Source organism: Callionymus lyra, chromosome 8 (genome assembly GCF_982586985.1).
Source record: "Callionymus lyra chromosome 8, fCalLyr1.hap1.1, whole genome shotgun sequence".
Lineage (NCBI taxonomy): Eukaryota > Metazoa > Chordata > Actinopteri > Syngnathiformes > Callionymidae > Callionymus > Callionymus lyra.
Genome location: NC_141825.1, coordinates 23,687,438 through 23,701,862, shown reverse-complemented (window position 1 = coordinate 23,701,862; position 14,425 = coordinate 23,687,438). Strand labels below are relative to the sequence as shown.

Genomic DNA, 14,425 nt, shown 5'->3' with positions numbered 1-14,425 from the left:
TTTTGCAACTTTGATTGGTTTTTTCAAGCATTTATATTTTTAAATAACTGAATTATATCATTTATATATTGATTTTTTTTTTACATTTTTTATTAAAAAAATGAATTAAAAAATGGCATATTTTAAAAAAGGAATGATTTTTCATTGAGTCAGTTATTGAGAAAGAAAAATAAATTAATTCAATATTAATTATTTATATTTTAAATTCAATATAGAATTGTTGGTACGATAGTGATACCAGACAAAAGCAAAAGACTACCGAGCTACTCGATCGAACTTTCAGCCAATCACGCGACGACCAGACGATCATGTGACTTATGGTCACTTTCTCTTATGGTTAAAAAAAAGTTCTTCCAGGGATGAACCTTCAACCTTGACCTGTCCTTCCAGTACGAGGAGCTGCTGCACCTGGAGATGGAGAGAGTTCTGGTCCAAGGTCACGCTCTGGCCGTGACCAAGACCCTTCTGGCCCAGAGACATTCTCAAGGCTCCATCAGGAAGTGGAACCGGCTCAGCAGGTGAGTCGACGCCGGTCACATGACCGGCCTCTTCTTTCTGACATCGTTTGCTTCTGCCTGCGCAGGTTCGCGCTCCCTGAGTACGTCCTGGAGTTCGGCTTCGTCATCCCGGGACAGATCGTCAGCAACACGGTCAACGTCACCAACCCGGGTCCGGTCACCGTGTCCTTCCAGGTCAACGCCAAACCGCTCGCCGGCACAGGTGACCTCCTTTGACTCGGCTGTCAATCATCAGAGCGACACGCCTGTTGGTTCAATTCTGTGGAAGTTAATCAGTTGAATCAGATTGAATTTATGTTTTTGTTTTCAATTCCTGAAGTATTTAAGTGAGTTCATTATGTTTTTATGGAAATGTTGGCAGTTTTTTCAAATATTATTTTACTCACTTTGTTTTACTTATATAGTTTGATATTTTATTATCAATAATTCCAAAAATAAATGTTCTAAAGTCAATATTTTTTCATTCACAGCATTTTAAATTGTTGAATAAGTTATAATAATCGATTCAGACATTAGCAAAGGAGTCCAGAGCTACACGATTGAACTTTTAAAATATTAATACGACTACATGACCAGTTGGAATCACATGATCAGTTTCTGCAGTAGTTCAAGTACTTCAGTTTCTGCTGTCATTTTAATATTTGAATATCTTTGGATTAAAAATATTACATTTGAATAAGTAGAATAAGAATATAATACTCTATGTGTAAAAACTAATTCATTATCTTTTTAAAAATTCATTTTTCAAACAATTAAAAAATAATCAATTTTTCAATAAAAATGTTTTTTATACAGTTATTGAAAGAAAAAAACCCAACTTTTAATATATATATATATGTTAATATAATATGTATTTTAAATTGATTTACTGAAAAGAAAATTCAGGGTTTCGTATAAATTTAACAAATCAATTATCGAGGAAAAAAACATCACATTTTCTTTTAAATTAAATAATTGAAAAAAATCATCCTTTTAATATTTATTTGTTTTTCAATTAGTTTATTGAAAGTAAAATTCAAGGTTTCAATGTAAAAAGATTTAATCAAATCAATGGAGAAAAAATCAATACGTACGTAATTTTAATTATTGAACAAAAATCAACCTATTTTTTCAAATGCTTGACAAAATCTAGTTAAATCAAAGTTTCAACATTTGAAACGAAGCAGTAACAACAACGTCTCATGATCTCAGGCTTCAGCGTGGAGTTCGATCGAGTCAAGAACCTTCCCTGCGGTGAGATCCAGACCTTGATGGTCAGGTTCGACCCTCAGGCGTGTCACCTCCGGCGGGGCGAGGTGGACGTACTCCTGCCCATCCAGGTGTGTGTCAGGTGACCCCGGCGACCCTCTGTCAGATTCTAACCCCCCTGATCCTCCATCGTGCCTCAGACCTCGGGCGGTCCAGTGGTGCAGGTGAGACTCGTCGCCGTGGTGACGGTCCCGACGGTCACGCCCTCCACGGAGACGCTGCGGTTCGACACGGTGCAGTGCGGCATGTGTGAGGTAATGTAGCGACATCTCTCTCTCTGCCACTCCTGATCACCTCTGATCACTCCTGATCACCTCTGATCACTCCTGATCACCTCTGATCACCTCTGATCACCTCTGATCACCTCTGATCACTCCTGATCACCTCTGATCACCTCTGATCACTCCTGATCACCTCTGATCACTCCTGATCACCTCTGATCACCCCTGATCACCTCTGATCACTCCTGATCACCCCTGATCACCTCTGATCACATCTGATCACCTCTGATCACCTCTGATCACCTCTGATCACTCCTGATCACTCCTGATCACCTCTGATCACCCCTGATCACCTCTGATCACTCCTTATCGGACCTGATCACCCCTGATCACCTCTGATCACTCCTGATCGGTCCTGATCACTCCTGATCGGTCCTGATCACTCCTGATCACTCCTGATCACCCCTGATCACCCCTGATCACTCCTGATCACCCCTGATTACCCCTGATCACTCCTGATCACTCCTGATCACCTCTGCTCGCTCCCGATCACTCCTGATCATTCCTGATCACTCCTGATCACCCCTGATCACTCCCGATCACTCCTGATCACCTCTGATCGCTCCCGATCACTCCTGATCACCCCTGATCACTCCTGATCACCCCTGATCACCCCTGATCACTCCTGATCACCCCTGATCACTCCTGATCACCCCTGATTGCTCCTGATCACTCCTGATCACCCCTGATCACTCCTGATCACCCCTGATCACCCCTGATCACTCCTGATCACCCCTGATCACTCCTGATCACTCCTGATCACCTCTGCTCGCTCCCGATCACTCCTGATCATTCCTGATCACTCCTGATCACCCCTGATCACTCCCGATCACTCCTGATCACCTCTGATCGCTCCCGATCACTCCTGATCACCCCTGATCATTCCCGATCACTCCTGATCACCCCTGATCATTCCTGATCACTCCTGATCACCCCTGATCACTCCCAATCACTCCAGATCGCCCTTGATCACTCCTGATCACTCCCGATCGCTCCGGATCACTCCCCATCACCCCTGATCACCCCCGATCACTCCCGATCGCTCCCGATCGCTCCTGATCACTCCCGATCACCCCTGATCACCCCTGATCACTCCCAATCACTCCCGATCGCCCCCGATCGCTCCCGATCACCCCTGATCACCCCTGATTGCTCCTGATCACTCCCGATCGCTCCCGATCACCCCTGATCGCTCCCAATCACTCCAGATCACTCCAGATCGCCCTTGATCACTCCTGATCACTCCCGATCGCTCCGGATCACTCCGGATCACCCCCGATCACTCCTGATCACTCCCGATCGCTCCCGATCACTCCTGATCACTCCCGATCACCCCTAATCACCACTGATCACTCCCGATCGCTCCGGATCACTCCCGATCAATCCTGATCACTCCTGCCGTCCCTCAGATCAGAACCATCCAGCTCATCAACAGCGAGCCGGTGCCCTGCAGCTGGACCATCGCCGAGGTGGTGAAGTCCATCAGAAAGGTGACGGCCTGTGGTTCACTGACGGTGCCGTGGATCCTCACCTGCCTGCTCTCTTCTCTCAGGTGGGGAAGTTTCTTCCTCTTCACCTGCACAAGAAGTACTACCAGGAGAACCGGCCCCCTCCGGTGGTGTTTGAAGGGACCCCCAGCAGCGGGGTCCTCCCCTCCGGAGAGAGGGTCAACGTCCAGATCAAGTTCAGCCCCAACGACGAGGTACAGACTCAGTCAGACGACCTTCCTGAGAGATGGTCCACGACATTCTCCTCTATGTCCTCCAGGGGGTGTTCGAGCGGCAGCTGGTGGTCCACATGGTCGACAACCAGCGGCCGTTTTTCGTCTCGGTCCTGGGACAGGCCGAGATGCCCCGGCTGGAGTTCTGCCCGCCGCAGCTGGACCTGTTTCCCAGCCTGCCCCTCAGCTTGGACGTGGAGGCCGAGGTCAAGGTCAAGAACCCGTGTCCCTTCCCCATCGAGTTCTACTCGCTGGAGTTTGACACGCAGTTCCTGGAGGAGGACAAGGTGAGCGACTGTTGATGACATCATCACACTTGTGTGTATTGGCAAGAATCACGTGATACGTATCACGATACAGGGGCAACGATACGATATATAGTGATACTGTAGTAACAAGTATATATGTGTAGTATTGTCCAGTACTTGACTCTGGTGTTGTGATAGTGTAGTAACAAGTATATATGTGTAATATTGTTGAGTACTTGACTTTGGTGTTGTGATAGTGTAGTAACAAGTATATATGTGTAATATTGTTGAGTACTTGACTCTGGTGTTGTGATAGTGTAGTAACAAGTATATATGTGTAATATTGTTGAGTACTTGACTCTGGTGTTGTGATAGTGTAGTAACAAGTATATATGTGTAGTATTGTCCAGTACTTGACTCTGGTGTTGTGATAGTGTAGTAACAAGTATACATGTGTAGTATTGTCCAGTACTTGACTCTGGTGTTGGAGTATTTTCAGACCACATGACTCTTGACGAAGTCGTAACTGATTTAATTTATTTTGAAACCAAAATATGTCCAAACATCAGCTTTAAAAGCTGCTGGAGTCACTGTATCCTCTTGTCCTCAGTCATCACAGGAATCTCACAGGAATTCATTGTACCTATAGCTTCAGGGGGATATATTGTCTGCTGCCATCTAATGGCAGAAAGATCAATTGCAACTAAAAAATAAGTGAATATTTGCAAGTTATTTGTAAATTTAAAAAATGTAATTATTTTATTTCATAAAAACTCTATTGAAATATAGACTGTACAACTACTTTGATGAAAATAAAACATCTCATATAAACATATCACATGAATAAAGATATATATATTTTTTAGATCTTTATTCGTCAACATCCCCGTTTATTTCATAAACTGATTATTTATTTATCTTTTTTTCCAACTTTTGTTCCATGTTTATTCACTCAGTGTTAAGTTTTATGGTTGATACATTTTCCTATATTCATGTATTTCTCTCTGTGTATCTTTTCCCCTTAATTAGCTGTATTTTTGTTTGATTTCATTCATTTTCTGAAACATTTCCTTTATTTCTTTGTAGCAATCTCAACATGACCCTCAAATTAATACAGAATCTGTCTTGAAATGACTTTTGAAAATGTGAAAATGAAAAAAAAAAGAGGTTTTAAAACATTAATAATGAAGATTTAATTGATGTTCCACGTGAAGACGAACTAATGAAGTTAAATGTAACTTTTCTCTCCACCAGATCATGCGGATGATGCCGGGCTACGACCAGAACCGTAAGCTGCTGCTTCCTCCCCGGGTCCCCGGCAAGAGTCTCCCTCCAGAACTCCTGGACTTCTACCAGTCCGGTGAGCGACAGACCAACTTCTCTCGGTCTCTCCGAGCCGTTCTGACTCCAGTGTTCCTGCAGGGGGCGACGAAGGCTTCGAGGACGCGGTTGCAGCAGGAGAAGAAAAACAAACAGAGGAAGGAACGTGTGACGCGTCACAGAAAACGTATAAAACATCAGAAATATGTGAGTTTGACCTTCAGAATCAAAATATTGATTTAAAATGTTATAAAACTCTTTGTTCAATTATATATTTTTTTACATTTATTAAAAATAATAATAATAATAATTTTCTATATGTAATTAATAATCTTAAAACACATTTTTACATATGTAGTTTGATCAATTCTTATTCCAAACATTCAACAAATGTTCTATATTCAATATTTATTTCAATTCATAGCCTTTTAAATTAAATATTAAAATGTTGGTTTATTGCTGCCAACATTCATAAATAAAAATAAAATTATTATTAAATTTTACACATAGAGTTCGATATTTATATTGAAAGAAGGAAAAAATATATATTTTTAAAATTCAATATTTTTTAACTGGTAGCCTTTTCATTTCAACATATACATGTTGGTATAAAAGCACAAACATGAATTAATTTTTTTTACACATAGAGTTTGATATTTCAATTAAAAAAAGTCAAAAATAAATGTTCTAAATTCTATATATTTCAATTTGTTACCTTTTTATTCAATATAAAATGTTGTTTTTTTGCTGCCAACATTTATTAATCTTTTCTTCACATAAATGTTTGATGGTTAGATAAAAAAATGTAAAAAATAAATGTTTAATGTTTTTTTTAATTCATAGCCTTTTTAGTTCAACATGAAATCTTGGTATAAAAGAAGGTTTGAATAAAAAAAATATTGAATTTATATAAGAAATGATTTGGAATCTTTACAAATTTAAACTGTCTTAATTAAATAAATACATTTTAGAAATTGTTCTAATTATGAATTCAATATTTCTATAAAAACTATTTATCAGTTCAATATAGACATTTTTTTGATTCAATTATCCCAAAAAAAACATTTTAACTATAAACTCAAAGTTTGAAACGTTCGATTCAACAATTATCGTTCAGATGATTCACTTCCATAGTTATTGGCGGCTGTTGTTTGACGTCATAATGTTCCTTCAGTTTTCTCCGAGGCCATCCATCGAGGCAGCAGCGAACAACTGGGTCAGCTGGAGATGAATCCTGTCTCCAAAGCCATCGCTCGCCACATGGGCCTTGACCTTTCACCTGAGGGCCTCGCCGCCCGCAACCGCAGAGGCATCGCCGTCATCGTGTACGGAGCGCCGCAGACAGGTGAGCTGGTGTCAGACAGGTGAGCTGGTGTCAGACAGGTGAGCTGGTGTCAGACAGGTGAGCTGGTGTCAGACAGGTGAGCTGGTGTTAGACAGGTGAGCTGGTGTCAGACAGGTGAGCTGGTGTCAGACAGGTGAGCTGGTGTTAGACAGGTGAGCTGGTGTTAGACAGGTGAGCTGGTGTCAGACAGGTGAGCTGGTGTTAGACAGGTGAGCTGGTGTCAGACAGGTGAGCTGGTGTCACACAGGTGAGCTGGTGTTAGACAGGTGAGCTGGTGTCAGACAGGTGAGCTGGTGTTAGACAGGTGAGCTGGTGTTAGACAGGTGAGCTGGTGTTAGACAGGTGAGCTGGTGTTAGACAGGTGAGCTGGTGTCACACAGGTGAGCTGGTGTTAGACAGGTGAGCTGGTGTTAGACAGGTGAGCTGGTGTCAGAAAGGTGAGCTGGTGTTAGACAGGTGAGCTGGTGTTAGACAGGTGAGCTGGTGTTAGACAGGTGAGCTGGTGTTAGACAGGTGAGCTGGTGTCACACAGGTGAGCTGGTGTTAGACAGGTGAGCTGGTGTTAGACAGGTGAGCTGGTGTCAGACAGGTGAGCAGGTGTCAGACAGGTGAGCTGGTGTTAGACAGGTGAGCTGGTGTTAGACAGGTGAGCTGGTGTTAGACAGGTGAGCTGGTGTTAGACAGGTGAGCTGGTGTTAGACAGGTGAGCTGGTGTTAGACAGGTGAGCTGGTGTCAGACAGGTGAGCTGGTGTTAGACAGGTGAGCTGGTGTTAGACAGGTGAGCTGGTGTCACACAGGTGAGCTGGTGTCAGACAGGTGAGCTGACATTGTTAGGTGTGCTGGTGTCAGACAGGTGAGCTGGTGTTAGACAGGTGAGCTGGTGTTAGACAGGTAAGCTGGTGTTAGACAGGTGAGCTGACATTGTTAGGTGTGCTGGTGTCAGACAGGTGAGCTGGTGTTAGACAGGTGAGCTGGTGTTAGACAGGTGAGCTGGTGTTAGACAGGTGAGCTGGCGTTAGACAGGTGAGCTGGTGTCACACATGTGAGCTGGTGTTAGACAGGTGAGCTGGTGTTAGACAGGTGAGCTGGTGTTAGACAGGTGAGCTGGTGTCACACAGGTGAGCTGGTGTCAGACAGGTGAGCTGACATTGTTAGGTGTGCTGGTGTCAGACAGGTGAGCTGGTGTTAGACAGGTGAGCTGGTGTTAGACAGGTAAGCTGGTGTTAGACAGGTGAGCTGACATTGTTAGGTGTGCTGGTGTCAGACAGGTGAGCTGGTGTTAGACAGGTGAGCTGGTGTTAGACAGGTGAGCTGGTGTTAGACAGGTGAGCTGGCGTTAGACAGGTGAGCTGGTGTCACACATGTGAGCTGGTGTTAGACAGGTGAGCTGGTGTTAGACAGGTGAGCTGGTGTTAGACAGGTGAGCTGGTGTCACACAGGTGAGCTGGTGTCAGACAGGTGAGCTGGTGTTAGACAGGTGAGCTGGTGTCACACAGGTGAGCTGGTGTCAGACAGGTGAGCTGGTGTTAGACAGGTGAGCTGGTGTCACACAGGTGAGCTGGTGTTAGACAGGTGAGCTGGTGTTAGACAGGTGAGCTGGTGTCACACAGGTGAGCTGGTGTTAGACAGGTGAGCTGGTGTTAGACAGGTGAGCTGGTGTCAGACAGGTGAGCTGGTGTTAGACAGGTGAGCTGGTGTTAGACAGGTGAGCTGGTGTTAGACAGGTGAGCTGGTGTCACACAGGTGAGCTGGTGTCACACAGGTGAGCTGGTGTTAGACAGGTGAGCTGGTGTTAGACAGGTGAGTTCAGAGCGACACGTTCATGCTCGTTGTCCTCCAGATAAGAGCAGCATGGCTGTGGCTCTGGCTCAGTACTACGGCGCCACCTGCCTGACGCTGGACGCCGTCGTGAAGGAAGCTCTGCTCAACGGATCCTCACCTGTCAGTCTGACGGCTCGACAGCAGGTCGACAAGATCTCAGCAAAGTTCATCCAGAAGAAAGGAATCCATTCACGTGAGATGAAAACACTCCTCTTTCTCCTGTCGTTTGTTTCCCTTTTCTTGTTTTTTGTCTTTTTCAATTTCTTTTGACTTTTTCTTCTTTTACTTTACTTTTTTTTAACTTTTTTTCTTTCTTTTGTTTCCCTTTTCTTGTTTTCCTTTCTTTTTAGTTTTCTTTTTACTTTCTGTTTTTCTCTTGCTTCTTTTTCTTTATTTTTTTGTTTTCCTTTTCTTCCTTTTCTTTTTATTATTTTCCTTCTCTTCTTTTTCTTCTGTCTTCCTTTTTTCTTCCTTTTTTTTTCTTTTCTTAATTTTTTTTACTTTTCTTGTCCTTTTTTCTTTCTCTTTCACATTTTTATTTTTTGTCTTTTACTTTCTTTTTATTTTCTTTGTACTTTTTTCTTTTTCTTTACCTTTTCTTATTTTTGTTTCCTTTTTCTTCAATCTATTCTATTCGTTTTATTTTCCTTACTTTTCTTTTTTCTTCTTCTTTTTCTTGTCTTTTTCTATTATTCCTCCTGTCTTTCTTTTTTTTCATGTTTTTTATTCTTCCTTTTCTTTTTATTTTACTTTTCTTAATTATTTTTTGTTTTCTTTTCATTTGTCTTACTTTTATTTTTATTTTCCTCTTTCTTCTTTTTCTATTTATTTTTCTTTGTCTTTCCATCTTTTTCTTTTCTTTTTTCATCTTCTTTTTACCCTTTTCCTTTTTATATTTTTTCTTTTGGTTTTATTTTATGTTTTTTTTTTTTCCCTCTATTTTGTGGCTGTTTGACAGATTCTTTCTTCTTTTAACCTTTTCTTCCTTTGTTTCTTTTCCTTCTGTCTTCTCTCTGCTGCTGGCCACAGTAAGGGGTACCCCTCTCTGAACAGACTCAACTTCTTGAGGGTCAAATGGTCATATTTATCATTTTAATGTATTATTATTGTTATTATTAATCTCATCTTATCCTTTACATCAGTTTAACCACGACTTCATCAGATCCTCCTTCTCATCCTCTGCTTCCAGTTCAGTCCAGCAGAGCCGCCATGACGTCCATTCAGGGCCCGAATGGGGCGCAGCCGACCCCCCAGACGGCCCCTCAGCCGACCCCCCAGACGGCCCCTCAGCCGACCTCCCAACAGATCCCTCAACCCGCCCCTCACACGGCTCCTCAGCCGACTCCTCATCACGCTCCTCAACTGTCTCCTCCTCAAGCTCCTCAAGACACGCCGACTGACGCACACATGGAAGCACACACAGACTCACACACAGACGCACACACAGACGCACACACTGCTCCGCACACAGACTCACACCAGTCCTCTCAGGCTCCTCCAGGCTCACGCAAGTCCAAACCCACCAAGCACATCCGCAGTGAATCCAAGGCTCTGCTGGAGTCCGAGAGCAGAACCATGGCAGCTTGTCTGGTGCGTCACAGTCTGAAGGTCCAGAGAACTTCTTCCATCTCATCACCGACCGTCTCGTCCACAGAAGGTCGACGTGACGTCGATCAGCACGTTGTTGTCGGAGCAGCTGCTGGTGGATCTTCTGGCCGAGAGACTTCAGGTGCTTTGACTTCCTTTTCTCTCGTTTGGTCGGCGAATGATTTTTAATCAAACATTTTATTATTGAATATTTGTTTATATCTAAAGGTTAAATCTTTAATATATTTAAATAAATACTTTTTTGAAATTGAAATTTAGATGCTTTTTTTTTCTAAATTCTAATGTTTTTAATTCGTATCCCATAAATTCAATGTAAAAATGTAGCACTTATTATTAAACCAACATTTATATTGAATTTTAAAATATACCAAACATGTTAATTTAAATCCTTAATCATTGGAATAAACACATATAACTATTGCATTTTCTTAATTCTATTATTAAACCAAAAAAATACCTTCCAATGGAGACGATATTGAATTAAATAATTAAAAAAATAAAATGCTAAAAATAATTAATAACAACATTTCATTTAAAGAAAATCAGTGTTTCAACAAAAACTAAACAAAAATGTCAAATTTATGTGTCAAAATATATTATTGGATATTTTTAATTCTATTACTATTATTATAAAATAAATAAAAACAATTCTACTTTTCAATATAAAAATGATACAATTAAATACTTAAATGAAATCAATCCATGATTAAATATAAATCTTTTTTAATCTAATGAAACAATATCTATAAATATATTAAATCTTAAAAACAACAAAAATATATATATATATTTATTTTAATATTTAAAAAAAAGTTCAACCATTTAAAATTGTGATGAACTGGAATATTTACCATTGTTACTATTTAAAGCGCAGTTGTTCTTTATCAAAATACTTTTTATTTTTTAAAAAAAGGCAGAAAGTTTTCTTCGCGAATATGATGGAAAAACAGAAGTAAAACTATAGAATTTATCATTTATTCTTTTTCAATTCGTAGCTTCCTAACTTCAATATAAAAGTGTTGGTATATTTGGGCGAACATTACATATTTTTTCTTACACATACAGATCGATGTTCTTTTAAAGTAAATACAAAAATGCCTGTATTTTTTTACACATGTAGTTTGATGTATACATTTAAAATATTGAAAAACAAATGTTCTAAATTCTATATTTTTGAATTGGTAGCCTTTTCAAATCAATATAAAAATGACGTATAATAGTGCAAATATTAATTTATTCATTTTTACATATAAAGTTTAATTTACTAACTTAAAAAGTCTAAAAGAAATGTTACGAATTCAATATTTTATTGATATTTATAATATTTTATTTTAAATTCAACATAAAAATGTTATATGATATAAAAGTAGGTTTGAAGCAAACAATATTACATTTATAACAAATATTTGTGAATCCTTGACAATATCAAACACTAGTACATCAGTACTTTAAGTTGATCCTGCTTTTAATCTGTGAGTCTTTGTGATTATGATTGAAAAACAGTAGCAAAACTATATCATTTGTTTTATGAATAAATATGTTTAAACGACAATAAACCTTTAAAAAGAGACAAAATATATGGTAATACAAAACTGTGATCATACTTTTAAAAAGTACATTATACTAATAGAAACAACAGTAACTTCTAAAGCTTTGTATTGGAAAGTAGTTTGATATTGAATCCAGACTTGTGTTCTTCATGATGCGGTTGCCGTGACGACAGATGAGCGACTGCCATCGCGGCGTGGTCATCAACGGCCTGGAGTCCATCTACGTCCAGCCGGTGACCAACACTCTCCAGCTGGTCCTGAAGGCGCTGAACAACCGGAAACACATCTACCTGGTCAACATGGTCGACTCCTACGCCGCCCTGAAGGGCAGGGAGAAGGCCAAGGTCAAAGCTCTAGGTCGGGACAAATCTGCTTGACTCGGCGCCTCCGACGTTCCCGTCATTCACCGCCTTCATCCCCGCAGAGGCCGAGCTGAAGGAGAGGGCGGAGGAGGACGAGCGCCGGCTGCACGAGATGGACGAGGACGAGTACGAGGCGCTTCCTGAGGACCAGCGAGAGAAGATCGACCGGCAGCGCAAAGAACAGAAGCTCAGGTACGACCGAGACCACAACCAAGACCACGACCACGACCACGACCAAGACCAAGACCAAGACCAAGACCAAGACCAAGACCAAGACCAAGACCAAGACCAAGACCAAGACCAAGACCACGACCACGACCACGACCACGACCACGACCACGACCACGACCAAGACCAAGACCAAGACCAAGACCAAGACCAAGACCAAGACCAAGACCAAGACCACGACCACGACCACGACCACGACCACGACCACGACCACGACCACGACCAAGACCAAGACCAAGACCAAGACCACGACCACGACCACGACCACGACCACGACCACGACCACGACCACGACCACGACCACGACCACGACCACGACCACGACCACGACCACGACCAAGACCAAGACCAAGACCAAGACCAAGACCAAGACCAAGACCACGACCACGACCACGACCACGACCACGACCACGACCACGACCACGACCAAGACCAAGACCAAGACCAAGACCAAGACCAAGACCAAGACCAAGACCAAGACCAAGACCAAGACCACGACCAAGAAGACCACGACCAAGACCAAGACCAAGACCAAGACCACGACCACGACCAAGACCACGACCAAGAAGACCACGACCAAGAAGACCACGACCAAGAAGACCACGACCAAGAAGACCACGACCACGACCAAGACCAAGACCAAGACCAAGACCAAGACCAAGACCACGACCACGACCACGACCAAGACCACGACCACGACCACGACCAAGACCAAGACCAAGACCACGACCAAGACCAAGACCAAGACCCTCGGAACGTCACGAGTGACCCTTGTGTCCGTGATCATAGAGAGCTGGAGCGAATCGCCAAACAGCAGGAGGAGAAGAAGCTGCTGGAGGAGATCAAGAAGAGGCAGATGGAGGAGATGAAGAAGAGGTATAAGAAGAGCGGGAAGAAGGACGGCAGAGAACTCTCCCGGAAGAAGAGTTCCATGGATCAGAAGACGGTACTTTGACATGTTTCGTCCCTCGCTCGTATAAACTTGACCGGACTTCTCTTCAGACTGAGCACCAGGGGCTCAGACTTGAAATGCCAGAAATTATATAAATTATGAAGGTTTCAAGTATTGCTGGGCAATGATACACATTTTTAAATCGCAATCAACAGCACGATTTCCCTGATTAATCACAATTAATCACGATTAATCACAGTGTCTACACAGATTAATTCAAAATAGTGCAACATATGAACTTGTCAGTTACACATATTTATTGTAAATATCAACATAACAAACGTCACTTATTAACACTTCCCGTATTAAGGACGATAAATTACACAAGTATAAATAAACAACTAAATGTATAAATAACTAAATTACTTCTGTATTTGTGTTGAGAACCATGATTTTATGCATTTATACACGTTTATTTATACATTTCCTCTTTTATTTATTTCAACATTTTGTTTGGTGTATGTAAATTAAGTGGGCGGGCCTAACGTCTTTCTGAAGCTGTGATTGGTCAGACAAGCCACACAGCAGCTCATAGATGATCAATAATTAAACGTCAAAGTAAATAAAAGTCAATATGTATAAACAAATAAACATATATATGAACAGAAAAGCACCATTCTTTGATAAAATAGAATCAGAAGTGATTTATGTATTCTGACGTTTTGATAATTATTTATAATTTTGTCATTTATCGTCCTTTGTATTCCAGCGAATAAATGTTATGCTTTTAGGAAAAAAATTAAAAATAAATATTTAAACAAAAATCCTGAGCCATAAAATTAAAATGAAACTTTGTTTTGTAAATGATTATGATTTATTTGTATTCGTCTATAATAAATTTTAGGAGATTCAAACCTCATAGACTAAAATACTCATTACTTATTTTTTTATTCTATTCTTTTTAGTGTCAAGTATTATCTCTGGATACTAATATTTTTATTTTACAAAGGTTATTTAACATAAAACATTTTAGATCATCAGAATTAATTTGTATATATATATATATATATATATATATATACACACACAGTATATTACAGGTGTTTTTTAATATTCAAAAAATGTTTTAATTCATAATTCCCGACAGAAATATATATATATTTAAACTTGTCTTAAAAAAGCCTTTTATTCCCTGGTTTTTAACTCTGCATGAGACTTTTTTTTAGTTTTATTTGCTTTTATTGAATAATCCTAGTGTTTTTTAAATGTTTTTATTTTTTTCT

The 14,425-nt window shown here is 40.8% G+C and overlaps 1 protein-coding gene across 1 annotated transcript in view; it reads left to right on the top strand.

Annotated features, from left to right (window-relative positions):
• Positions 1-14,425, top strand: part of hydin (HYDIN axonemal central pair apparatus protein) — a 105,240-nt gene that overhangs the window by 61,763 nt on the left and 29,052 nt on the right. The window contains exons 31-46 of the mRNA XM_087797813.1: positions 391-518; positions 584-720; positions 1,710-1,837; positions 1,907-2,020; positions 3,457-3,537; positions 3,600-3,749; positions 3,815-4,054; positions 5,270-5,375; positions 5,438-5,542; positions 6,510-6,680; positions 8,522-8,695; positions 9,692-10,092; positions 10,157-10,231; positions 11,834-12,017; positions 12,085-12,214; positions 13,040-13,196. Of these exons, the coding sequence (XP_087653939.1) occupies positions 391-518; positions 584-720; positions 1,710-1,837; positions 1,907-2,020; positions 3,457-3,537; positions 3,600-3,749; positions 3,815-4,054; positions 5,270-5,375; positions 5,438-5,542; positions 6,510-6,680; positions 8,522-8,695; positions 9,692-10,092; positions 10,157-10,231; positions 11,834-12,017; positions 12,085-12,214; positions 13,040-13,196 (2,481 nt within the window). The remainder of the gene's footprint in view (positions 1-390; positions 519-583; positions 721-1,709; positions 1,838-1,906; positions 2,021-3,456; positions 3,538-3,599; positions 3,750-3,814; positions 4,055-5,269; positions 5,376-5,437; positions 5,543-6,509; positions 6,681-8,521; positions 8,696-9,691; positions 10,093-10,156; positions 10,232-11,833; positions 12,018-12,084; positions 12,215-13,039; positions 13,197-14,425) is intronic.